Genomic DNA, 27,293 nt, shown 5'->3' on the forward strand with positions numbered 1-27,293 from the left:
CGACACGCTCTCCAGTTGGACCGATCACATTTCCCACAGAGCACAGCCGGCCATGTTTTAGCACAAATGGAGCAGTTTGCGATGCTAAGCCTCTCGGGGAAATTAGCATTTTGCATTGTCAGCAGTGTATGAAAACCATTGGAGGACATTTTGTGGCTGTGGCTGGCTGCTGTGGCGCCTGCACTTCCTCCTGAGTCACGTACGACAGTGTTCCCGTCATCGCCGCAGTGATTAATTAGCTGAAATGAACCCTATTGATGAGTCGTTGTGGCAACAGCTATTATCTCTGAGATTCATCACTGCAGCCCTCAAGGTCACTCCAGGGACGGACAGTTTGTGTGGAAGCCTGAGATTGGCTGTCCAAGTGTGCGTCAGCTTGACATTTCATTGCTATCGCACAAAAAAAGCTCAATTAAAAGGAATCAATGGGAAACGGTGCAGCGAGGAAGGCACCGAGTGTAGCATTATGATTAATGATACAGATGCACAGTGTTCAGCATGAACAACGAACACAAAAAGGTTAATATGGGCAGCGCGGCTACTTCCTCTACATCCACTGGATGAATCAGAACCAAAGGACTGAACACAATCAAATAAAGCGCGACAACAAATGAGGATGACAACTGACAGAGTCATCACAACACTGATCTATAGTGTCTGTTCCTGAAGGAGGCGCCTATTTGGAGATACAAAGTAGATACAGCATTTAAAAGGATGCTATGAAGGCAGCGTAATCTGTTTGTGTGTATGTGTCTGTCTGTATGTGTGTGTGTGTGTGTGTGTGTGTGCGTGCATGCGTGCGTGCGTGTGTGTGTGTGTGTGTGCTTGTGGTCGAATGTGTGTGAGAAAGAGGAGTTGTGCAGGTTGACTGCTGATAGGCTAACCAAGCTGTTTCCACAACAACAATCCCCCTGGCAACTCTAGCACTGTTGATGTAATCAATGCCTATCAATTTCGGACATTTGGCATCAGGGCATGGAATGCGTTTGTGCAACCCTGTGTGTGTGTGTGTGTGTGTGTGTGTGTGTGTTTGTGTGTGTGTGTACTAATATCTTTGTGAGGACCAGCATGAAGTATAAATCTTATGGAGCGAGGACATCTTTGCCAGTCCTCACTTTTTCAAAAGGGCGAGTATAGGGAATGCATTGGTCCAATTACTGTCCTCACGAAGATAGAAGGACAAGAATGCACAAGTGTGTCGATTTGTATGTCATGAGTGCACGATTGCGTGTGTGTGTGTGTGTGCTGTGTGTGTGTGTGTGTGTGTGTGCGTGTGTGTGTTAGCGTTAAGACAGAGAGTCAGACAGGCAGTAAAATGAATATGAGAGATGAGATTAGATGTGATAAGAATTCTACAGAGAAACAAATGACAAAAAAGACTGGAGACTAGTCGGAGGGAATACAGCTCCTGATATCATGTTTTGATGTGCAGAACTGTGAAGGAGAAAGATGCAGCCTTGGTTTGAATCTGAGCAGACCTGCAGACCTTGGCAAAGCCTGACAGATCCAATAAGTTACAAGAGACACAACACGTTTTCAAGCAGGAATTAGCAAATTGAAACTGATACAGATCAGGGCAACAAATCACTGATGGGGAAACGACGGCTTCTCCCGGTGTCAGACAGAGCAGAGAGCTTATACTGCAGTTACAAAGGGACAATCTCATTTCTAAACTTCCTGCAATGCAGTTCTGACCTAAACCCTTATGTATTCACATTATGAAACAGATTCATCTTTCAAAATAAAAATGCACTGTGTAATGCATGAAAGTCAAATCCTATATCAGAACAAGTATAAAAAGATTAAGTGCAAATCTAGGCCTCAAACACGTATATATATATATATAAACTGTGTATCTGTGTTCATGTCTTTCTACAGTTATGAGGTCCAATTTTGGTTGAATACCATCAATGTGAGGACATTTTGATGTTGTGAAGACATTTTGGATTGTCCTCACAAATTCTAAGTCTGTTTGAGAGTTAAGACTTTGTTTTAGAGTAAGGGTTAGGGTTAGAATAAGGTTTAGGGTTGGGGTTAGGCATTTAGTTGTGATGGTTAAGGTTAGGGTAAGGGGCTAGGGAATGCATTATGCCAACAAGTGTACTTACAACCATAGAGACAAGTGTGTGAGTGTTTGTGTGTTCGACTCACCGCTGAGCTGCTCCATGAAGCAAACATTCCCATGGGCATTGAAGGCCAGCGTGTCTGGCGTAATACACAGGCTGTGAAAGAGGTGGGAGGGCCTGATGCTCTGCAGGGCCACGACACACTCTGCACACACCGCCCACACCTCCTCCTCAGACAAACAGCTGTCCCGCAGAGAGAGGATGTCCGCCAGAGACACGTTCTCCTGTGGACACACACAAACACACACACAGAGGTTTAAAAAACAAAGGTTATTTAAATGTTAGTATTATGGAACAGGCCTGAACTGCATGAGTGCTCCTGCTCAATGCTTCTCTAAGGGCACATTTTAATGAGGAACTCTTGTTGCTCAGTACTAGTTAAACTCAGAATCAGAGTCAGAAAAATTCATTAATGACCACAGGACCAAGTTAGTGGAATTCTTTTTTAGGGAAAAACTGATTTGAAACGGGATTATTTGGTGGATAAGGATCTGTAGCACCTCCAAGAGGGGAAACAGTGGTGAGCAGTTTGGGAGGGGCGTGATGTTGCGTTTGAGGAATAGTTAATCAACTTTAAACTTTTCTATTATTTGCTTCCATGTTTTCCTACAATGAGCACCAAAATGCACCGCCAACATTTTCAAAACAGTCCCTGCTATCAGCTTCATTTCGTTCTCCTCACTCATGTGGAACGGATTTATTAAAATGTAAATACAGTGAGTGCAAAATTAAAGTTTGGCATTATGGCTCTTGGCCTCTTATTCTCTACTGTGCTGGGGGGGAGTCAAGTTTTACCTAAAATCTCAAGAAAGCTGGGATGGAGGTGGATATATGTAATAATAAAAAGCCTCAAGGGGTTGGACAACATAGATCCAGAACTTATAATCATGGTTTAACAAATTATATAACAGCCAATATCTCTGTCCTCCGGTTGCCACACACAGTACGAATAGTTTCTCACACAAGTTGAAGGTTTCTCATCACTAATCAAAAACAGTGATTCGTTTTGTAGGTCTCTTAAGTCCAGATGACATTTTAAAGATAATAAATTAAAAAGGAGATAGCCAATGCATTTCTGTGTCCTGCCTCAAACGTGATTGATCAAACTACAAATGGAAACCAGAAGATTTCCCGCACCAAATCTTGTTCCTCTACAAAAGATTCTTCACATGCATCTGTTGAAAGAGATTATGCATTTTAAAGATAAATTATTAACAGATAACAGTGTGTGTGTTTTTTTTGGCTAATTCACTGAATTCAATCTCAGACAAAAGAAGGCATTTCATCAGATGAATACAAAACTGCAGTAGATATGATACTGCCACACTTTTCTGCAGTGTTCTAATGCATGGGTGTTAAACCTGTCAGCTAGTAACCAGGTTACTGACTAATAGGAGACTGCTACTCTGCAACAAATCCAAACTATATACACTTTAAAGCTGAGAAACTCATCTTTCCCTCATTACTGACCCTCCTATACGTTTGTCGTTGGTTTTCTTTCAGAAGAGCGTCTTTGTCCTTGCAGCTGACAACGGTAGATGATGCATTTGTCCTCGAAAGTCTCACAATGAGTAATCAGTCGTCTACCTCTCTCACCACTGTCTCTTGTTTATAACTCAACATTTATCTCAGGTGTAGAAAGAGACAGCCGCTGTAAAATGAGTGGAGGTAAATCAAATTATTGCTCCTCCAGGTAATAAAGAGCCTATTCCTTTGCTCAGATTTAGCTGGAAAATCATATCTGGAAAATTAAATCGTTAAAATAAAAGTGTGGGTGGAAAAATCTAATTGAGGAAGTAAAACAAGATTTACTTGTGGGTTCGCTTCATATATTCACGTCCAAAAGTGCAAAGTGAGCCCAGAGAAAATTTCCGTCTTCAGTAGATGCGACTGAAAACAGCCCTGAAACATCAAACTCTGTGCATATACTCATCTGCACAGTGCAGCTCAAACATCCACGTGAAAAAGAAATAAGCAATATACATATCTGATAGGAGGGGGCTTTAAAGAGGGAGATACCTCTGGGAAAACAATCATTAAAACCTGTGCTAGATCTGTTGGACACAAGGTGAGCCACATAAACCCAGCAGCATGCCCCAAGCTTTGCTCCAATATCATATAAATTGACTAAACCCAACTAGGACAAATAAACAGACCAGCTCTTCACTGGTATGAATGACCTTGTCTTAATTCAACCCCTCCGTTGGATTTAAACATTTTCTGTTTTGATAATTTGTTGGACTCATTGTGTTTGGTTCTTTGGATTCATATCTTTTACTGTGAAGTTTTACTTCCCTTGTAATGGTAAATGGTTTTGTATTTATATAGAGCTTTTCTAGTCTGATGATGACCACTCAGAGCGCTTTACAGTACAGTTTTACATTCACCCATTCACACACACATTCATACAGTGCATCGATTCGCAGAACTTTCTTGTTCTATGGGGGGAAATTCTGGGTTCAGCATCTTGCCAAAGTACACTTCGGCATGCAGATGGGGAAGACTGGGGATTGAACTGCGAACCTTCAGGTTGGAGGACGACCACTCTCCCACTCAGCCACAGCCGCCCTTGTGCGTCTCATAACTTCCTGTCCTCATCTTATTTACGTCCTACTCCGGTCAATTGTCCCGCCCTGACTAGATCTACTTGTGTCTTGTAAGTTGGTGTATTCAATTCATCACTAATTCGTCTTGCTAGCTTCCCAGTGACAGTCCCTGCATTCAGCCCTCGTGTGAATCTGCATTTGGGTGCTCACATGTGTAACAGACCTGTCTGAAACAAGTTTAAAGGGGAACTACTTAAGTACTTTTCAACATCTATGTTTATTAAAGTGGCCGTGTAAATAAATGGTATTTAAGAAAACATTTGGAATTGGTCCGGGAGATCTTCACCATCGGCAGCAAAATGACAGCAGTGGCTCCAATGTAATCATATGGGGCAACAGCGATAGTCCACGAGATTAGACTCAGATTTCCAACTACGTCCTAACTGAAGTTTTTGTTGTCACTATATATGCATCTAAGGGGCATAGCAGCCAACCATTTTCTCTTGTTTGTATTTATCTCTCTAAAGAAGTGTTGCCAGACCCAGAATAACAATTTGAGCCTTTTATCTGTGAAAAAACTTTTCTTTGACATTTCATGGTTTGTAACAGTTGCCCTATTAGACATTCTAGCCACTGCTGCTGTGTTGTGGCTGCCAGCAGAGACAAGGTACTGGACCATTTGCAAAAGTTTTCATCAGTATTACACTACCGTATTTAAAAAAATATATGGTACTGGTTAAAAAATATCGTTCTCCCCCTTTAAAACTTTGGACACTTTCAAAAGTAATTTCAAAAGTAAAATAAACTGGCTGTCTTGTGTGTTGTCCACTGAAGAACTGAGTCTTTTGATAAAAAAGCAGGATTTTGATTTGGAGCCTCCCATTGAACAATGCCACAATTTAGACACTATATGAGTAGAATATTCTGAAATATATTCAGTAGCAAGTACATTTACTACACAATATCCTGCACAGACATGCAAACACTTTGTATTGCCATTTCATTGGAGGGACTCGACATACCAAAAAGAACACACCATCTGTGATCCACTATCAACAAATGGCCCCATTTTTCGGACGCAGTGATCTCAGAGATTCCATCCGGCATCCTGCATAATGCTGCGCTCTGATTATTACAGCATCTTCTGTTCCGGTTTGCAAGTGAACACAAAAGCTTCCCTCAGCTCCGACAGAGGGGTGGAAGTGGTGAGTGAGAGGTCTTCACAAAGCAGCAACTGTCTAACACTATATCTAGGACTTTAATTACCATGACCTTAACATGTTAACATGTTCTTCCATGACAGTATTCATACCAAACCAGGGTAAATCTAAATGGAAACTTATTTTTACTTCCATAAAGTTCATCTGTTTTGCTAAATGACTCTCTTCTAGGCGCAGGAAAGTTGCAGCAGATTGGGAACAAAGCATTCTGGTGTGTTCTGGTAGACTAGTGCACAATTACAGGGCAGAGAAGTGCCACTTCGAGCAGCAGCAGCAGCAGCAGCTGCCCCATAAATAGATGGTTTCCCCTGAGAACAGTGCAGGGGAACGCTAGAAGTCTCTTTCACCATCCTCAAGTTAAATATGTTGTCCTACATAAGTTTGCCTCTGTGCTCCGAGGTCCTGATGAGACTGGCGGTGGAGTTCTTTCTGAGCTTGTCCTCTGGGACCAAGATGAAAAGTAGAAGAGGGTGCCAGTGCTGTATGCATCTGAGTTAGACTTTAGTTCTTCACACATTCAAAACGATGATTGTGATTTGACAGTTTCCTGATTAGATGCTGGCTGAGCAAATGAGGTTAAATGTTACCAATTTGTCACTTCTCTCTGACAACTGTCACACTGTTAGAACAGCAGTTTCTTGATGAAACTATTCTTCATCCTATTCTAACAATGAATATGACACTTAGGCAGTCTAATTAAGATAAATCAAGTGGATGTCTTCCAAAGTTACTGTCTTTTTAGAACAAAATTACCTCGTCACATCACTATCCCTTGACACCCAATGACGTTCGACTCACACTGAGGTCTCACGTTAACATCAGATCAGCTTTGGAATATATTTTCACATCAAACGAGGCCTGTGTAGTTTGTCCAACCCTCACCTCAATGGGCTCATTGAGAGAAGATTTCGTATGTCAATGGGAGGGATGATACAACAAGATAAACCTGTTTCAGTTTTTAACAACACTTGACTATTGATTATAGAAAGACTTGAAAAATTGTGAACCTCTCCCTTAAAATACTGAATTGATAATATATGATCCATTTTTTGTGAACAAGCGATAATTCTGCTGATGATGTCAGTAACAACCTTATCAAAAATCAATAGGTAACTGAGTTAGGAACATTCAGAAACAGTTACAAAAGTTCATCCTCGGTTAAAGCCAGACGTGAAATGTATCTCAGTTGGACTGTAGTATTTCCATTAGACTTTATATTTCTACCACTCCCCCTGCATACATAAAACATTACTTTTTCAAACGTTACTTTTAAAGGGCAATGCTTGACTTCTATTGACCTGTGATCCACTGTGACCCATAACACGTATGATATATCATTGTATGTAGCAGTTCTATGAAATGGTGATTTGTCATTAAACTTTGCATATGATTTCATTGAAATAAATGTCCAATAATCATGTTGGGGCCTCTAAAAGTATCTTGTGACAACTCTGTTTTACTGTATATAGAATAGTTATCTATGTACTGGTTCCTCTATATCAGAAACTATATGCTAGATGCTGTCAAATGGGATAACGACCCAAAAATATGTCATAGTCTCGCTACATGGCCTTGGACCGACCCGCACCATCATCTCACCGGCTAAAAAGGTGCTGTTTTAAATGTTCCTTTTGGTATTTTGACAAAAGTATGTTACAGACATTTCATTAAGACCCCACGGAACCATATCTACTTGTGGTGAAATGGGCATACGATGAGTCCTTTAAAGTTTTTCAAATTTAGTCCAATAGGTTCAGTGACAAAGCAAGGGAGGGGCTGGTCCTGGTACTAAAATCTGGTGCTACTAACTTTAAATCCTAAAAAGTTTAAAGTTGTGGAGGTTTATATTTTTAAGGAAAATCCCTCCTCCTGTTCCATATTTTAAAATCACCAAACCTGACACCTTGAAAGGAAATAAGACTGGAGACAGTAGAGCCAAAAGCTGCTTGAGTTTCTTATTCTGTGTGACTGTTTTTTTCTGATGTGAACTTTACAATAGAACTAACCTTATGAATAATTTACCCACTTGTCCTACATTCAATTTGAGATCAGGGAAGCCAATATTCTGATTGTTATTAAACAAATCACGATTGCCTTTTCCCAGGACTTCTTCAGAAACCTCGACTCACCTCATCCTCCAGCAGCGGAGGCAGATGTTCCAGATCGTAGTATCTGTCTCCAGCTCTCTCCAAGTACGAGAGAGCCGCATCTCCACCCGCGGTCTCCATTGCAGCAACTTTGATCCAATCAAGTATAGTGAAGCGGGTTCCGGCCCAGACGGCTCGAGGCAGATGGCATCTCTTCCGGTGCACCGGGCACAGACTGGGGAGGTCCAGCAGCCGGTCAGCCGGTGGTCACTGCGGAGACAGCGGGGCGAGCGAAAGCAATGCGCCGGGATCGACCCTCTGCAGCCAGCTGATGGAGGCAGGAGGAGGCGGTGGTGGTGCTGGTTGTAGGAGTGGGAGAGGCTGTCATGACTACCACACCTCCGCAGAAAGAGGCGACTCACCGAAGCCGATCACGAGCCGCACTTCTCGGGGGGGAGAGAGAGAGAGAGAGTCCCGGCTGTGCCCGGTGGAGGAGTCAGAGCTGGCACGGTGTCCATGCTACAGCTGGCTGCAGCTCCACGCCTCCGCTCACACAGTCTGACTCATAGTCATCACTTAGCTCGTATTATCCCCTCGGTTCTGTTATACCATCGCTATGTGCATAGTTGTATTTAACCACCATGCTGCACATTCTCTGAGCCCAGCGTTTACAAACGGTCTTTACCTTCAAGAAAGTGATCTCATAATGGTCAGAAGTGTCTTTCTTTGACATCTTTATTGAATATCCTTATATAAACTGAATTTACACCGAATATCATTGAGAAGCCGCAGTTTCTAAAGAGAATGGACAATTTACAATCAATAACACAATTTGGCCTAAAATTGTGACTTTATGCATTTCAATTACAAATAAAATGTCCATGTAACTTTACTCATAAGTTCAATGTAAAGGGTCTTATTTGATGAAGGGTCTTCTATAACGTTGACTATGTGTGAGTTAATCACTGAAGAGAGTGATTTGATTTAATGAATTGTGTGTGTTTAACAGAAATACTTAAAACCATATTTAAAGGTACATGGAATTTTTAAATGTAACTGAAAAACCTAGTCATAATTAATTTGTGAGTGTTTGTTCAACATCCATGCACAATTCCTGATTCAGTTAAGGTGCAAATTGAAGTCATTCCTTGTTTATTGTTGGCTCTATAGCTTTGAGCAAAGCCACATATCATTCTGAACTTTGTCTAAAGTTTAAAAACTAAAAACTCTTGACAAATAGACATATTTATTGTTAGTATTGTAAGTAAGTGAGAGTTTGTTTTAGGGACTACTGACTAAGCATTTAAGGTTTTGTCAAGACAATTCATGGAATATATTTGAACCTGTCTGTCTGTCTGTCTGTCTGTCTGTCTGTCTGTCTGTCTGTCTGTCTGTCTGTCTGTCTATCTATCTGTGTACTGAACCCTGAAATCATGTAGTGTTTTTGAACTGTTCCTCTGTCTTGCACTTGAGTCCTCCGCCTTGTACCAGTGGAACAAATGTCCTCAAACCAGATATTTACATGAGACTTCTTCACAAACTAGTACTACTGTTACAGTTTCATCCACAGCGCCTTCAGGACTTTACATATTCACTCTGAACTTAAGCATCAGAGTTCATTCTTGACCTCTGAAAGAGTAATCTGACAAAACAATAGTCAATATCAACAGATACATCTCTATGAATAACATCTATCCACTGGTGGAAACTGTCTGCTAAGCTGATATTTGGACTTCAACTTGGACAAACTATAACTTCACAAGTCTTATTTACCATGCCGACAGTGTTCTTATTTGCCCGAGTGTCTTACAAAATCTACAGTCCCACTTTCAATAAACAGTGTTGACAGAAAATGTTGACTGTGTGTTCTGTGGATAACATCATTTCTCAAAAGAGATGTTGCTGCGAAGATGTTGATGACGTTTTTTAAGCTGCAAACCAGCTACAAAATATACAGGGGGATGGCTCGCTACCATTAGAGGTCAGTAATAAAGAGGTTTTATTTTGTAATTTGGATGAACTGGACATTCAATTGTTACCACTTTTGCTCAATCTTCCCTTAAATGTTTGACACATTAATTCAAACAGATTTGAGTAGTCCTCTCTTTTGATACCTTTGACCTACATTCGAGGAAAAGTCACTTTACTTTTAACCAACCAGCTCGTCTGGAATAGACCATACTGCTGCAGCCCAATGGCAGCTTCATTTGACCAGAATGGGAGAAAGATGGAAACTCTCCAGAGAAGTGTTCCCAATTATTTGGCTTGTGGCCAGTGCTTGCTTTCAGCCTAATCCTTGGTTGCATACGTGTGTATGTATAAGCCCAAAAAGGATTTTATGTATTGATGGTAAGGAGTAATTTGAATAACTGAAAGTTACAGGTAATAGCTTTAGATTAGTTAGAGATTAGGTGTCTCTGATTTCCCTGGTGTGTCTCATGACCCTCTCACATGTCTGCTGATGGCCCTAGAGAGGTCCCGCGCTCCACAGATTGAGCACCACTTCCCTATGAGAATGTGAACCCCTCAGCCATGCAAGCCTCCCTGCTTTCATCTTACAAATGCAATCACACACTTGCACACTTGTTCTAGATCAATACTATTTGTATGCGCTCTGATCCATCTCAATTGCCTACTCCATTTAAATAGCATCTTGTGATGTGTCCCAGTGATGATGGAAAGCCTGTTTGGGTGCCAGCTGAGCCTGGGGTGGCGGGGAATGAGATTGCTATTATGCCGGCGGTGCCCCGTGGCTGCTGAGCAGTGATAGAGAGGCCTCGCTGCCCAGGCAGAAGGCTACCCCTATTTGATTTGTTGACTGCTCAGCGGCCTGGCATGTTGAGATAATGGAGGGAAATACTTTTTCCTGCAGCAGCCAGGCAATTAATGTGATCACACGAATTCTGGCATATCGCCTCAACAACTTATTACACGAGAACAAGGCGGTCTATTTGATCCTTGTTGGCATTGTACAGTAACCAACTGAGAGACACATTCAGAAGGCATTTCATCTTCAAACGGATTAGCTGCTAATGTGGAAATACTGCACCGCTCCTCGCCGCCTGTAGCAGCTGATTCATTTACTGGGAGGCAGCACTTGGAGGATGAGCCTGACATCGGAATCTAAAGTCATCCTGTCGTATTAAGACTGCTCGCTTTGTCTGTTGTAATATTTTTAGGAGAAGCTTTTTTTCCTCATTTATTTTTCTGCTTCTTGTACAGGTACATTTGTCAGTATGTAGCAATACAATTATCTTTTGCCTTTTTGGTCTCTTCTGTCACAAGGCACTAGCTGCTATGACCTCACGGTTTGAGGTTTAGGCAGAGATACAATACAGTAAACATTTCAAAACAGTGTATGTGAGAGAAGCATCCAAGATTATATGATTCAATATTGTGATGCACCCTCACCCACGAGATGTGAACAAACCATAGCAGACAAGTACAGCTGTTTTGAGCTCAGTCATAACAGAAATGAAAGTAGATGATGCAAAGTAATGTAGACAGAGATATTGCAACATAAAGTCAAGCCTGATGTTCCAGTCTGTATGCGGTTAAGAGAACTGCTGCTTTCTGTTGATAAGTAAAACGCATCTGTCAGACTTAATATTTGTATTTTGAGTTCTGTCGATTTCAGTTATTGAGGCCACCGTGCTCCTGGAGATATGCATCGCTGCAAAAGTGGTTTTAAACCTCAGACCTGATCACAGAGAGCTCCTTCATGGTCTTTGTCCGAGATGCAGAGTGAACTGTGGAACATTATGTCAAATCAATTATGTTTTCCATAGGTTGACTCTGAGTCCAATATCTCTTCATCTCTCCTCTTGAAGCAAACACAATGCAACTGATCACTTCAGACCATTTGCTGAGTGCCAGAGCAAATGTTCTGATGGTTTCTGCAAATATAAGCAATGTTAAATGGGATATTTCAGTGTTTGAGTCTTTCATTAAAAATAAAAAGCTTTAATACAATTGTAAAACAAAAATAAAAATCCAGAATATGGACTATTTGAACAATGAAGTGTCCAGATAGATATAATGATTACATTGTTCACTAAAGCTGCTCAGACATGTAGAGAACTCCAGAGATTCTCTGCACGTTCTCCCGACCAGTAATATGTTCTGGACTTTGCCAGGTTATCTGGATTCAGTTCTCGGATCCAGAACTGGCCCAGAGTTGGCATGAACATGACCAGCGCTGCCTCTCTGTGTAAACCAGCCTCCACCTCCTCCATCTGGCCAAATCTTACACCTAAATAAACTCACCATCAGTGAGCCACAGTGTTGTCATTATTCAAATGCACAGGTGGCTGCACGGCTACATTTTAATGGTGCAAGATGATTTCGCTTATTTTTCACGGATGATGTGGATATTTTGATGTCTAATCATAATAATAAGAAGGACTTATGTTTATGACTAAAATTTGCTTTGATTAGTTCTAACCTTATTTGGAATTTAAATACATTATTCAAGGTAACTCACTACAAACAATGTGCTTAATTTAAATACTGAAAGGGTTTTTTCATTTGTTAACAGTCAAACATACTAAAATGAACGTGTTTTAAAATGTCCCACATGAAATAACACATAAACAGACACAAATACAGAAGGAGGAATGTGACCTACAGTTGTGGTCCTGTGTGTATCCCAGGTTGGCTGACCGACACGGACGGAGTTGTTACACAGAAGAACCATGACGAAGCTGGAAGGTCAAGCGTGTGCAGTTGTCTCCCCTCTGGGACATTTTGGTAGATATGTGCCCAAGAAAAGGTCTGAATGTGTCTAAAGTTCCTCCAGGGTGGACAGCTCCAGTGTGACGCTTTGAAAATGTAGCTGAGGGTGTTTTCTTAGCGGGGAAGCGGCTGTGAGAATTTTCTGACTTGGCAAAGCAGCAAGACAGACTTTGGAATGTACAGGGAGTCTACAGAAGCGTTGCGTTTAAATGAACAAGAAGGACGCGACCAGATTAAACACACATGTAGTAGCATGCAATATTGAATTTAATGTCAGATGTGTGCTTTTATAAATGGGTACTAGGTACTGGTCGTCACTCACATTAGTGATCCTCACTTTTATGCAGCTATGTCTATTAATTCCACAAACGTCTCCGTCAGTTTGCATTTGGAATCTCGTGAACTCTTCAACTAATCAGCTTCACACTGGGCATGCTTATTGAGAATGGCCCAGGGAAGTGCAGTGTTTTAGTTTGATGTGATTCGGACACAATGTTCATTTTTTTAGGCTCCAATGATTTATATCCAGCTGAATAACTGAGCAGTTATTTCAAAAAGTTCTGAGCTTTCGTCTAAAGATTGAAGATTGCGAGCAGTGATTCTGTTTCATTTGATGAAAAAACATTCACTACAAAATCTTCAGGAAAAATTCTTAAGTAGCTCGGCATTAGCACAGTTCAAGCAAACAGTCTATTCCAAATAGGTATGTTAAGAACAGGCACTGCACCAGTAATGCAAATTTTTAATCTTGAAGAGTCGAGGTGGAAAAATTTGTAAATGAATCAAAACAAAATACAACAAGGTACAATGGAGATACGCAATAATCCAATAAATCATCACATACACAGACCTGATGACACAATAAAACATCAGACCTGTGGGGACCAATGGGGACACTGTAACCTTCCACTTATCAAAAATGAACATACATGCCCCATTTCATCTGCAGGATTATATAAAATATATAGATATAGTGAAATACATGAGCAGTCTTTTTTATGCTTTAGTGAGAAAACTGTGTGAAAATTTGGAAAACGCAATATTATCAAGGAAATAAACAAGCATGCAAAATAGTGTATTCCTTTGAAAGATGACGCATAATAACAATCCATCATATGAGCTGATAGTTTGAACTGCTCCTGTGTTCCCTCCCTGTGTAGTTGTATATCAGGCACATACCCCTGCATCAGAATTTAAAGCACGTCGTACATCATGGTTGTCCTGGCAGGAGTTGATGTAGTGAGCAGTGTCTACAAGTTGTAGCTCTCCCAAAGGCCCCGCGCTCACCTCTCCTCTCATCTCCTCACCTTGAAAATGTGTGTTCATTGTTTAGGCTTCCACATAGAGACTTACTTCTGACAGAAGCAACAATGATATCTGTTTCCCAGGAGCATGTTAAAAACGAGAGAGGAGGGGAGAAAGACCTTTTGGGCTTCTTTTGGCCAGAAGGGGAACTAAGCACACACTGTCAACAGCACACACAAAGTAACAAACACACACACTCACACTCGCACACACTTGCCACAAGGCAACACTGTTTTACTTGTAAGTCTTCCAGTTTCAATTAGCGTGGCATGCTTTCTGTGGGCAGGCCTACAGTGATATCTGGAGGATTATATAATCACACACTGGCCAAATGCAATACATGGAAACAGTCCTGATTGCTGCAGTTACAAGAGGCAGGAATCTATTCCTGTGGACGGAACTGAGACCTGTGGAGGAGATGCTCTCTGCCTCCTTGGGCTCATTCCTGCAACGGCTGGTGGAGCTGAGGGCCGATCAATATGCTGAAAGTTGAAAGGCAGATTTAAAAATGCACGTTAACTCTGCGAAATCACATTGCAATGACTCAGTTTAAGTTTTTACACTTGAACACGTGGGTGATTTGCTGATCACATACCGTGGGTTTTCAGAGTGTTAACACGACAAAAAGAGCCTGGTTATAACTCGGCACTCCTGGTTACATACCTGTTGAGAAATAGGCATACTTTAAACATGTCTGACCCCATGTATGTATGTTATTTTAATTCCACCCATTCCTTTTACGTTAAAGTGTCTATGATTTAAAATATTTGCATAAACTCCATTGCTGGTGCATTTCTGTGTTCTCTTATTGATCAGTTTGTCTTCATGTGCAGCCTTTCACAATAAATTCTTCATCATAACAAACATTAAAAGCAACTAATTAGCATTTCAGCCATAATGACGATTTAATGATGCAACATGTGCAGTAATGCAATAAAAGGCGGATTGTTGAAATGTAGCTACAATAAGTCCTTTGCAAACATATATGTATGGAAACAGCATTTACAGGTTTTCCTGTTCGTGCACCACGGCTTGTGTGTGTGTCTGTCTGTGTGTGTGTGTGTCTGTGTTTGTCTCAGGGCGAAGAAGCACTCAGGCAAGAATGTTGAGGATGAAAGAACAAAAATGCATATTCATCAGGCCTTGCAGACAAAACAATGCACTGGCACACACTCTGCAACAGTCCTGAGTTAAACAACTACCGAGAGACTTAGAACTGAGGAGCAAAGATTTATGAAGTTGAAGTCGCCGCATCATGATGCATCACAGAGAAATGAAGGAGACACAGTGGGTCGCTGCATACATTTGAATTTTGCTTGAATCAGCTGGTGCATCTTCATCATCCAATAAAAATGTATTCAACAGCTTGTCAGGATTTAAACAGGGTGTGAATTAGATCGGGATCAGTGCCCCCTGTGTTTCTGCTACACTCGGCCAAGACAGTATTTTCTAATGAGAAGAACCGTCGTGCAATTACACTCCCATTTTGTTCCTTTTGTCTGGTAATTGCAGTTGCAGTGACCATCCCTCTCCTGCAGTAACCTTCCTGTTGACCTCTGTGTTAACTCACCTCTGACCGAAGAATCTGTAAATAAAGACGAGTCAGCGAAACCCTCCTGTGCCCTTCATTACCTCAAGTTATCAATTGTAACCACTAGATGGAGTTCCTGTACAGAGCTCATGGGAGCGGAAGAAGCATGAAACCAAAGGGAAGAATCAGCTGCTTCACTGTGTTTGCATCGTTGACAGTTGAAGCCACCACCAGCGTCATCACATCAAACATGAACATCAGTGTCTGTCTTCATGTCACGGGTGAACGGTAGCAGCACTTCCCAGGGCTGCTCCCGACTCACAACATGTATTGCAGTGAGGGTCTGATCTCTGTCGCTCGGAGAGGAAAACCCTGAGGTGGTCTCAGAACGCAGCTCCGCTTTATCCTCATTTGCCCTTTTCTCAATTTGTCAAATGCACATTTGAAAAGAAAAAATCAGAGAACCCAGGATACAGTCTGAGCTCCGGTGAAAACAAGTGAAAGTGATGACCGATTGACTTTCTGTGCTGGTGCTATGGATTCCTTCCGAGGAAGCATGCAGGAAGTACTCCAACACTTTACTTAAGTAAAAGTCCCAAAAATCGATCATGCATCAAATATGAGAAGAAGAAATTAATTTATTGTTTCCATAACTGTCGACGGTGCTTCACATGTGCTCCCTGTGCCTGGTTTCCTCTGTCATCCACCCACAGGTCATGATGATCTTTGACTCTAAATGTCCTATAGGCTATAGCTGTGAATGTGGTCTTTGTCTTCATTTGTCATTTGGGAGACTGCTGACCTATCTAGCCCCATGGCACCAATTAATTGCTCCAGCCACCCCCTCTGTGGCCTTCAAAGTGGTATAGCTTATGGATGGATGGATGGATTTTTTAATCATTTTCTCAACGTTAAACAGTATATCAGATGATTTGATGCAAGACAGAGAGAGAAGGGGAAGTGTTCGGGCAAATGTCCCTGATCCGCTGGACGCAAACTGGATACTTCCAGTTTGCATTTTCATTTGAGTTATTTTTGAAAACCGTCGAAATTGATTTCATAAAATGTAGAGCAAATATAAAGCACTGAGAGTTTTGATTCTGGTTTAAATGCTTCAGCAACGGTTTACACTCAATGCAGCTGTGTGCAGGATGATTAATATTCTCTGCTCGGTCTCTGTCTGCTGTGGTTGTGTGAGGATAAGTCGCGTCGCTGCTGATGTTAAACACTCACCTCACTATCATGCACTACATGGAGATGTAGTGAGGAAAATGAAGAACAAAAAAGGAATTAAAGTTTGATAAGACTAAATAAATACATACAACTTCAAACTACTAAAATATATATATTTATTTTAAATTGCAGAGAAAATTACATTTTCATTATCATTTCAATTTATTACAAACTGAGGAACAAATGTGACAGGTCTGTCCCTGAAGGAGCCTGATGGGAGGAGCTTGGTAGATTCACCTCAACTACATAAACAGAGTTCAGCCAGTCTCTCCCTCCTGGTTTCCATTGTTTGGCTTTGGTTGTATTTTGTGATTACAAACATTTTCATTTCCTTAAAATGAACACATTTTTTATTACATAAGCTCCTTTATTCAGCCTTGAGACAGAAGTAAAAGCCTTTGTACTTTTTTTTCGCCAGCAGATTGGAGGCTAAAGGAAAAGTATAAAGCTTTTTTTACAATAGCGTTTAGTTGTTTAACCAACATTGTTATTTAAAATAAACTTTGGCAAAATGTGGAGGGAAAAACAACATTATTTTTAATGTATTATCTATTTAATGGTATTTTTTGTACTTGATCAACTTCTAATTCTCTTTTGACTGTTAAGCTCCTCCAAAGCCCTCAGCACTTTGGGACAAATGCAATTCTCTGACAGAGATGCTGAAATAGTTATTCATTCAGCTTGAAAAATAAGAAGTATGTGGAATTTTATTTACATTTCTAGAATATACAATTATCTGGCTTGCATAAACTTTAAAATGTAATTATTTGTCGCAGGGGTCAGGTTCAACCTGGACTGATAACCAGCTCATCACATGTGGAAAACATGCTCACAGCAACCACCAAACTAGGAATGTAAGGTTACAGTGCTAGCCACCAGTACAAGACTGATGGTTGAAATATTGAAAGGAACAGTGAGTTTTGAATCTATTTCGAAAGCAAAGCTAAAAAGAAAAGTAAAATAAACACAATTGATTTTTTTATTTTATCATTTCAACATAGTTTCAAGAAAAGTATAGAGCTTTTTTTAAGATTTGCTCTCTTTAGAACGTTTTTGTTCCAGCAGCATCCCTTTTCATTTAAACTTTATTAAATAACAGATAGTACAAACTTTGTCAATAGATTTTTCTGTTTGAATGATAAACCATCATTTTCTGGATATAGAGGAGGTGGACAGTGGTCACTGGCAGCTGTGAGGGATTGAACAGATAACAGACAGCTACAGTCACATAATCTCCTGGCTCCACTCCTCCCTCCTCATCCCCTCAATTCTCCTCCCTGCTCCCCGGTCCTTTGCTCACCAGGCCGTCCCCAGCTGTCCTATTCTCTCTCCACTGAGAGGAGGGAGGAGGAGGGAGGAGGAGGAGGCGGAGGGAGTGAGGAAGATGGCAGGCTTCAGCTCTGCCTGCCTGGCTGGCGTGTTCGAGCCTTGATGTTCAGCAGCAGCCTCTTAGGCCCTCATAATCCACCGGATTGTTGCATTAACACCATCACATGATTCTTTGCGCCCTTGCAGTTGTACCGCCTTGCGTCATCATTAAAGGAAGCTATAAATAACAAAGAGGAGCTGCGGGGGAGGGAGGGGAGATACGGGGGAGGACTGTCAAACACGGAGAACGACACAGATTGGCAGCTATCGGCTCTCTGTGAAGCTTTGAGTCAGAGAGTGCCGTAGTATTCACACTTACCTGACTACTCTTTGGCACGCACCACAATGCTCACAAAGGACTTGATGCATAAAGAAATTTCCCTCGTGCAGCACGGGCCAATGGCTGTGACGGGAAAACAAGTTAAAGGGAATATTTAGACCTGTCACTCACTGGGGCGTTAAAGACTTGCTTTCAAAATGAGGAGCTACCTCGCATCAGAGGGAATGTTCAGGTGAGGCCGTGTTGACACTAAGCCAGTGTGAAATAGCAGAATGGGGCTGAGCTTGGTAAAATAGGCTGGGGTTTTCTGTTCATGACTTCCTTCTGCTTAGAGGGGGGATGAAAGTCTTCGGAGGTCTTCTTTTGGGAAGCTGAGAGATTGTGATAGGCTTGAAGGCAGCCTCCGCACTGGGAGACACATGCTCAGGCAAAACGCAGCTACGACTTCCAAATAAAACCATTAGAGCTGGTTCTGTTTTCTTGTGTCTGCAGCCCTTGTGCATCGCTTTAGCGTTCATGCCTTTCCTTATGCCCGCAAGGCATACATCTACAGTGCACATCTGTGTGAAGAAAAGGATAATGTGGGATGACATAGCATGTCACTATAAAATACTACGTCACTCGGGATGTAACAGGGATTCCCACATAAAGTTTAACACTCAAATCATCAGTCACCTCCTCTTCACGTCAATCTGTTGCGTTTTACTCAATCCAAGACATGAAGTCTACCTGTCCACTTGGTGATGGGTACCTTGCCCCAGGGTGAGTCTGGGTGAGTACTTTTGTAGGACATAGTCTCTGCCTCTACCTCAGGCAAGAAATGTTGTTTCACAGTTCCAATCTGGAAGAGACATTTGACCCGGGAGTTAATGCTGATCGTATTTATTCCTATTACAGACAAAAGCCAGATGTTAGTGGGTGTTAGTGGTTTGTTTTGAAACAGGCTTAAGCCTAATGCATGCAGTGACATCACTGTGACATCATCAGGCTATAACTTCTCAGGCTTTACAAAGGTTCCCCAGAGAAATTCAAGTCCTTATTAAAGTGTATACGCAGGCTCAACAACAATCAGTGACTGAAGTTAGATTTACTCTCCAAATCTGCAGTGGCATTAGGACTGGTTCCGACCCGGCATTCACAAGTAAAGTAAAATACATACAAATATATTGCCAAGTGCCACAAACATCTAGGAATAGACCTAGTCTGTACTTTTTGTGTCTTTTGTTGTTGTTTTCTCCCTTTGGCTATTCAATGCATTTACAAAGATGCATTTACTATCCATCCATTTACATTCATTATCTATACTGTTTTTTTAAGGGTTGCGGGGGAGCTGGAGTCATCCCAGCTGACTTTAGGTGTGTGTGTGTGGGGGGGGGGGTCGTCAGCCCTTCACAGGACAAACATTCAGAGATAAACAACCTTTCACACTCACATTCACATCTATGGTTCATTTAACGTCCACAAACCCCAATCTGCACGTCTTTGGACTGTGGGAGGAAACCGGAGTACCTGGAGAAAACCCACATGGACATGGGGAGAACATGGAAACTCCTCACAGAAATACCCCGGCTGACCCAGGAGTGTAATCAGGGATCTTCTTGCTGGGAGGGCGACAGTACTAACCACTGAGTTGCCCAAGATGCATTGGGTCTTTGCAAACTAAGATAATGTGCAGATTTACTTGTGTAGAGCACGGCGGTGAGATCTGATGACGGTGGTCACTCCAGATATGGAGGTGAATGCTAACGCCAGCTGTGATATACACAGAACTGTGCACGTGTGATAATATTATATTACAATAAAAAAGAGCCTTAGAAACTAAATAACACACACACACACACACACCAACCTATAAAATCCATAGACATTTAATGTAACCAAACACACCCCATTAGAGATGAGGCTTCCAAGAAACCAAGTGATGAGATCTAATAAGAAGTTTTGGCCACCTATTTGTCTTCTCTTCCCCTTTGATATCTCCTCTTCCTCCCCACCCCAACCCCACTTCTCCCTCTCCATCCTCTCTGCAGCTCTGCCTCGCTCTCCTGCCCGGCCAGTATTTTGAGCATGTTATTTAAGTCAAGGGCGACATTAGCATGAAGATCACAGCCTGCTATCGCAAGTCTCGTCTGCCAAGGCTGGAGCTGGAGCTACTGCAGGAGCAGGCTTTGTTATCAGGGCCGTGAGAGAGCTGCTAAACATGAAGGGAGTGTAAAGAGACAGAGAGAGGGAGAGAGAGAGAGAGAGAGAGAGAGAGAGAGAGAGAGAGAGAGAGAGAGAGAGAAGCAGGAGGCACAGAGACAAGACAATAGGATTTATAAGAAATCAAAGATGATCAGTGATTATGTAAAACAAAGCATACATGAAAAGAAAAACACAGGCACTTTCACGGGACATATGTTGCGGAGTTACTCTCTTATTGAAGAAAGCCTGCTCCTTCCTATCACTGACTATGTTTACATGGACACCAATATTCAAACGTTTGAGCTGATTAGGGAATTTGCATAAGTTGCTCAAAGAATATTCCATTCAAATTCCTGTTTACATGTTACAGAGCACAGTCGGATTGTGGCGACATCCATACAACTACATTTTTATTTTGAAAATGCATACACACTGCTACAGATAAGTCTGGTGTCTACACTACCAAGAGTGGAGACACTGCTGAGCACGTTTTAGTGTGAAAACTCCAGTGCTGCATTTTATTCCCGACGAGCAGAAAAGGTGTTCATCGGAAATGATGACGTAGCCCAACTGCTTGCTGATTGGGTCCTTTTCGTCCTAGCGTAGCCTTCGCTAATTAGTCACATGACCCCCTTCCAGAAGAAAACATCGGGGCAACATGGATAATCAATAACAATAAATAATCATTACATTGTTGTGCAGGTTATTCTGTTTGTTTCAATACTACAACTGCTTACCTGTGGAGGAGATTTTATTAAAGCACATGCATGCTCAGTGTGGTAGCATAGTGTGGATCTAGATTACATCCCATGTTATTTCAGCAGTGTAAAACCCCATACTGAACTAGAGTAATGATTGTGCTGCCGTACACCCATTTGGGAGTTTTCTTCCGAATTGTACAAAAGCTACAGCTCTTTTGCATTTTTCCTTATTGTTTACACCGAGGTCATGTGTCATCAAGCATGTGGTCATACAGGAAGTTGGCATTTACCACTACATAATGCAGTGAACGTCAGAATATAGGACATGCCTTTGATTATCGCTTTTTATAAATTATCTTATTTAGGTAAAGTCGATAAGAAAATGCTGTTTACACAGCTGTGTCTTATTCAGAATATTGGCGTCATTATAATCAGAAACTTTATCGATTAAAGACACAAGCATTTTCCACGTTTCAAGGGTAAGACCTCAAAAGAATCGAACATACAACACTGTGTAAAATCAGATCAGATCCGTGTGTGGGATCAAACAGCTGGATAAAAAATAACATAGATCATATTGTCTTCTCCAGGGCGCAAGCACAGACACTTCATCTCTCCCACCCCGTCCCTGCTCGTATTCCTATTTACAAACCAATTTATTGCAACAGGAAATTAAAACACTGTCAATAATATCGTAAACACACATCTGTCTAACTAAAACTTTTTTACATTTTTAATGAATGAGACACTGACGCGGAGCAATTTCTCCCTTCGCCAACCACCACCCAGTTCCACCTGCCGGGGTGTGCACCCCTCCAGCCTCACTCTGCAAATACACACTTATTGGTTCAAAGGCAGCCCTAATTAAAGCCATCTCAGCCTTACACTCATTATCTGTATCATCACCACTACAACTCATCCGGCACTGCAGCACACACAAATGATTCTGCCTCCTTTTGGAAAAATACTGGCGCCAGACATCTGTGACTCACCTTTTTTCGGACACCCTGCAGTACTCATGTTCAGTCTGGGTCCTCACTGCACACGGAGAGGAAGAGATGGGGTCTGACATTTCACATGGCTCTCAGTCAGACGAATAATCTGATGGTAGCGTGCCTGGGTGGAGAGAGCGTCGCGTGGCCTTGGAAAAAAAATCCGGCTGAATATTAAAAGTGCTCAGGTGTTTCATGGCCTGTTGAACCAGGCTGTGAGTTGTGGCGCACGGAAGGAACACGGTCTCATTTGCTAGGTGGTGTACGCACATGTGGACGTCTGTGCAGTGTGCATGTATGAACACAAGGTTCCCAACTCTCTCTCACACACACAGACACACACACACACAGCGGCAGTCGAGCCTGCGATCATTTGAATTCCTCCCCTGTGGTGTCTCCGTAGGACATCTCAATCTCCATCATGCTGTCAGAAGAGATAAACACGCAACAGCCGGAATTGAGAAGAAAAAACAAACAAGCATTTTCTCTCACCCACATCCATCGCCATGTAATGCACTCCCCTGCTCACGCTCGCATGTGGCGGACAAAACAAAGGCAAGCCAAAGATGCTCTCATCCGTTGCATGGTGAAAAAATACATTTATTGGAATCTGTGTCAATGTAGAAAAAAGTGAAAACTGGCTTTAGGTTTTTGTCACAGTACCACAGGTGAATATTCCAGCAGCCATCCGGTTAGGGGAGACTAAGTCGGCGAGCTTGTTTTAGGGCAGTACGTCTGCTACTGATGACAGAAAGAGGTGGCCCCAAAAACCCGACGTCTTCTCTCAGACACGGGAAAAGCTTGGGCTGCGCCTAAGACACACCGGCACATACGCACCTTGCCCGGCAATTAACCTAGACCAATGTCCTCTCAGTTTTATGTGGAAGGGGCTGATTTCAAATGTTTTCGTTGTGATACTGTTACAAATCCCTTTCCAATATCTATGAAGCCAGGGCCAATAATTGCCTGCGTCCAAGGTGGCCCATAGGAGCCTGTATTATTTGATAAATTGTGGGCGACTCATAAGCTGGACCCATAATATCCCTTTTTGTTCCAAACCCTGGAAATAACTCCACAGGCCCTGTGCAAAGATATGAGGTTGCATCATCTCTGATGTCTAACACGGCATAATTACACTATTAAAAAGCCTGTCATCCTAATGAAAGGAGCATCAGGAATTTTGTCTGAACAAACATTTTTCATAATAATCACACTGTGAGTGACAATTTCCATTCTGGCGGGCCAAACGTTATTATGTGTAGTGCATTTCTAATTTCTGATATGACAGGACAAGTCATAAAGCATACTTTATGAAGTCAACTTAAAAAACTGCAACAGAAAAAAAGGCATTTGAAAATGAAAAAAAACAACAAAAAACAGACATTTCTAAACTCAGATACTGAGCATTAACATTAAGAGGTCAGTGTTTTTTTTTCCCCATACAACTTTCATTACATATAGACTTTTATTTTATTCTTAAATATCTTAAATCTCATATAAAATAATTCATCAGAAACCAATTCTATATACACAGACAAGAATGCACAAGATGGATGAAGAGATGGTGTGCATGCTGAGGTGCTGTAGCTAGAGCAGGGTTTGCTGTGAGATTATATGCGCTGCTGTAGAGCGTACTTTTTTTTTTGGGGGGGGGGGGGGGATTGCCTTTACTGAGGAAATGTATGACAGGTTTTGTCTGGACGATCAAACTCGATATAAGTGCTTCCAAACCAATACAGCGTCTCTTCTGCCTCCTCCACTGGGTGGCAATCCTTCAAAGAGAATTTGACCTTCATGGATCCCAAAAAACAAACTAAAGATCTATATTTCAACCTTGGCCTCTCTTGACACAAGTTATCAAAGCAGAACAGGGAGGGTTATGATATTTCAGGAGTGGATTCTGGGATAAATCGAAGCTTAAAGTCGTGTTAAATGGAGATTACCGGTGGGAAATAGTACAGTGTTTGTTGGGAACTAGGCTTAATCCACGAGTGTGACAAAAATGAGACATGGCAAGCTGCAGCAGTTTTATCAGGTCAAAGCAAATAATATGTTCATGGACGGGGCATAAATTCAGACTGTAAAAAACGATATCACCCAGCTACATAGAAGGAGGCGTGCATGCTTTGGGGCATTTCTGGGACAAAAATAGAAAAAAGGAATACAATTATAAAGGGGTTGAGTTTGCAGTGGTTCCTGCCATGTCTCATTTCAGCCGGTGGTGGGGGAGGTTGTCTGAAATGTTTTATTGGTTTTCATAGACATCGGTACAGGCTGGAACATTTATTATACGGCTTCTTTCTTTCATAATCACGTTCACTCTCTCTTTGTCCTAAAATGCTTCGAGTGCTGGATTTTTACAAAGAAAATCATAACGTCACATGTGGCATGTGAGAGCAGAGCTGAGCTGACGAGTATAAAAACCTGCACACTGGTTTCGGGGAAGAGCTCGCTGCGTGGACCCGCCTCAGTGTGGCACAGTGGGAATGAAAACTTCACACTGGATCCAATGACTCAGTGGCACCAGCTCTCTATTCACAGGGCCCACGCTGTTGCTGTTGACGCTGTTGTTATTTACTTGTCTCCCAGAGAAAAAGAAACACAACGGTGAAGACATCATACAGACGGCACGATCGATACCAACCTGGAGGAGGACGCTTAAATTTCACTTTTCTCTTTTGCCCATTACCGTTAGGTAACGTCACTGGCATCTCTGGCAAGCGACAGCATCTTTGTATATTATTTAGAAAATATCATTTAGATATTCACTGTTGCTTGACTGACAAAAAACTACCCATGAAGTCTAAAATTGCTGGTTTAGTCGTCTAAAACATGGATGCCGAGAGTTCTTTAAAGTACTGGAGGTTCACTGTCATCGTAGAGTATTTGATGGATTCAGATTCAAACTGTAAAAAAAAGAATCTTGCAGCTTGTTGCCTTTGAGCACTAACACACATATTCATACATAACCGTTCATTTTGTATATATATAGAGAGAGATCTGCAGTTATATGGAATGATAGAAATACCTTCAATTACATCGGATGGAATCATGTGACATATATTTCACAAATTCTTCTTGATGGAAGAGATTCTGTTTTGTGTATGGATGCTCGACGGGGAGCATTAGGATGATATCAGATTTCTGTACAGTAAAACAGCACACATAAAAACATGAGGACATTGAAATAAAAATATCCCACGCTGATTGTGATGTTCAAAATGTCGTTCAATTCTTTTTCTCAATTCTAGAAGGGTTTACGAGGCAGGACTGCTGCCTGTCCCCCCTGTTTTTTTTTCCTTCCCTCACTACACAGTAGTTTCATTCTTCCAGGGTCCAGTGCGTATATTCCCTGTGCTGTCTGAGGTGTACAGGAGTCCTTCGTGTAGGCCCCCTTTTAGAATCCCATTCTGATTGGGCGGGTTCTGGGGGTAGGATTGTCTGCGCGGGGCGTGCATCTCCAGATGGTGATGTGTCGCCGTGGGGTCCTCCTCGGCCACTTTGCCACAGCCACACAGGAAGATGCCCGTGTCGCCTGCATCTGCCGGGCACAGAGAAGGGAGAAGGTCTGCCTTGGCACAGCAGATATGCCTGTGGCAGGGGTTATGGCACGCCAGGGCCTCGTGCGTGGTGGCTGCCGCTGCCTGGCACGTGTGATGCCCGTCATGGTGGCCTTCGTGGGCCAGATGTGGGCAGATGTGGGCGTGACGCTCGTGTGTGCTGTGGGGGCTGTCAGTGTGTGAGCTGTGCACGCTGCCTCCGTCCACGCTGGAGGGGATGTGATAGGCATACTCCCTCTCACTCCCTGCTCCACAAGTGCCGGCCCCGGCCCGGCGGCTGAAGTGACGGCTTTTAGTCCTGGTGCTGCTCTTTAGGCAGGGGTGCAACTGGATCCCTGGCCTGTAACCCTCTGGGTCTGGGTGCAGGAGTACATGAGTTGCTGCAGGCTCCTGCTCCATCAGCTGCTGGCTATGAAGGGCGGCGCAACACGGCGTCAACGGTGCCAGACACGTCACATGGTTTTGCGAGGATGGAAGGGCAGCATGCTTACAGTGACCTAAAGTGCCATGACCGCAGCTCATCACTGCTTTTCCCTGACATGGTGAGTCATGGTGGCAGTGGCTGTGACCGTGGCTGTGCCCGGGGGTATCTCCATTCACGTTAACCTTGGGCCGGGCCTGAGCTGGCCCGTGGGCGCCAGAACAAGCATTGGCTTGTCGTCCGGGACAACAGGAGCACCAGCAATGCCAGACATCATCACGCTTGGCACAGTGATGGATGAGGATGAAGAGGCCAAGGGTGACGGAGAAGGCACCGTAGAGGCAGCTGAAGATCATATCCAGGAAGTGGCCTTGGGTCACGGCCAGTGCGCCGAATGTCCAGGTGGCTAAGAACAGGAAAAGGGTAAAGGCCGCGGTTCGTAACTGGGCCTTGAAGGAGTGCTCATTGGCCAGCAGCGCGGGGTTGATGGGGATGCCCGGGCAGCCTGCAGGGCAGTGACTCCCGCCAGGCGGGGCCGTCAGGGCTCCGGGCTCGGCTCCCTGATGACAGTGGGTCGGCACATCGACGGCGGCCAGCCTCTGCTGCTCATCCGTCAGCTGCTTGAGCTCATACTTCTTCTCGGGGTGTCGCCGCAGCTGGATGAAGGTGCACAGGAAGTAGACACATGTCACCAGGAAGATGAAGGCCGCTGGGCCGAAGAAGGCCCCCAGGCTGGGCTCCCAGGCCATCCAGCAGCTGCAACACACATCAATTCCAGAGTATTTCAATAATTCATTCTCATTTTTACAAATGAACAGAACATTACAAACTCCACTTAAATGTACTTATTTTAAATTTATCCCATGGCACAAATAAAAGCATAATGGTGGAGGTGATTGTTATTTGTGTCTTAACATGTCATCTTTGGATACCGACATGTAATTTGGTATTAAAAAAAGGTTTCTCTTTCGAAATTATTTCATTACCTAATCATGAAAGCACTTT

The 27,293-nt window shown here is 42.6% G+C and overlaps 2 protein-coding genes across 2 annotated transcripts in view; both read right to left on the bottom strand.

Annotated features, from left to right (window-relative positions):
* The window catches only part of LOC133966685 (kinase non-catalytic C-lobe domain-containing protein 1), a 37,726-nt gene extending 29,389 nt beyond the window's left edge, over window positions 1-8,337 (bottom strand). The window contains exons 1-2 of the mRNA XM_062401706.1: window positions 8,022-8,337; window positions 2,152-2,350 (exon numbers count right to left, since the gene is read on the bottom strand). Of these exons, the coding sequence (XP_062257690.1) occupies window positions 2,152-2,350; window positions 8,022-8,120 (298 nt within the window). The 5' untranslated portion in view covers window positions 8,121-8,337. The remainder of the gene's footprint in view (window positions 1-2,151; window positions 2,351-8,021) is intronic.
* A 14,549-nt stretch (window positions 8,338-22,886) lies between these two features.
* Window positions 22,887-27,293, bottom strand: part of LOC133966661 (adhesion G protein-coupled receptor A3) — a 172,248-nt gene continuing 167,841 nt past the window's right edge. The window contains exon 19 of the mRNA XM_062401671.1: window positions 22,887-27,044. Coding sequence (XP_062257655.1) covers window positions 25,616-27,044 — 1,429 coding nt within the window. The 3' untranslated portion in view covers window positions 22,887-25,615. The remainder of the gene's footprint in view (window positions 27,045-27,293) is intronic.

Source organism: Platichthys flesus, chromosome 12 (assembly GCF_949316205.1).
Source record: "Platichthys flesus chromosome 12, fPlaFle2.1, whole genome shotgun sequence".
Taxonomy (NCBI): Eukaryota; Metazoa; Chordata; class Actinopteri; order Pleuronectiformes; family Pleuronectidae; genus Platichthys; species Platichthys flesus.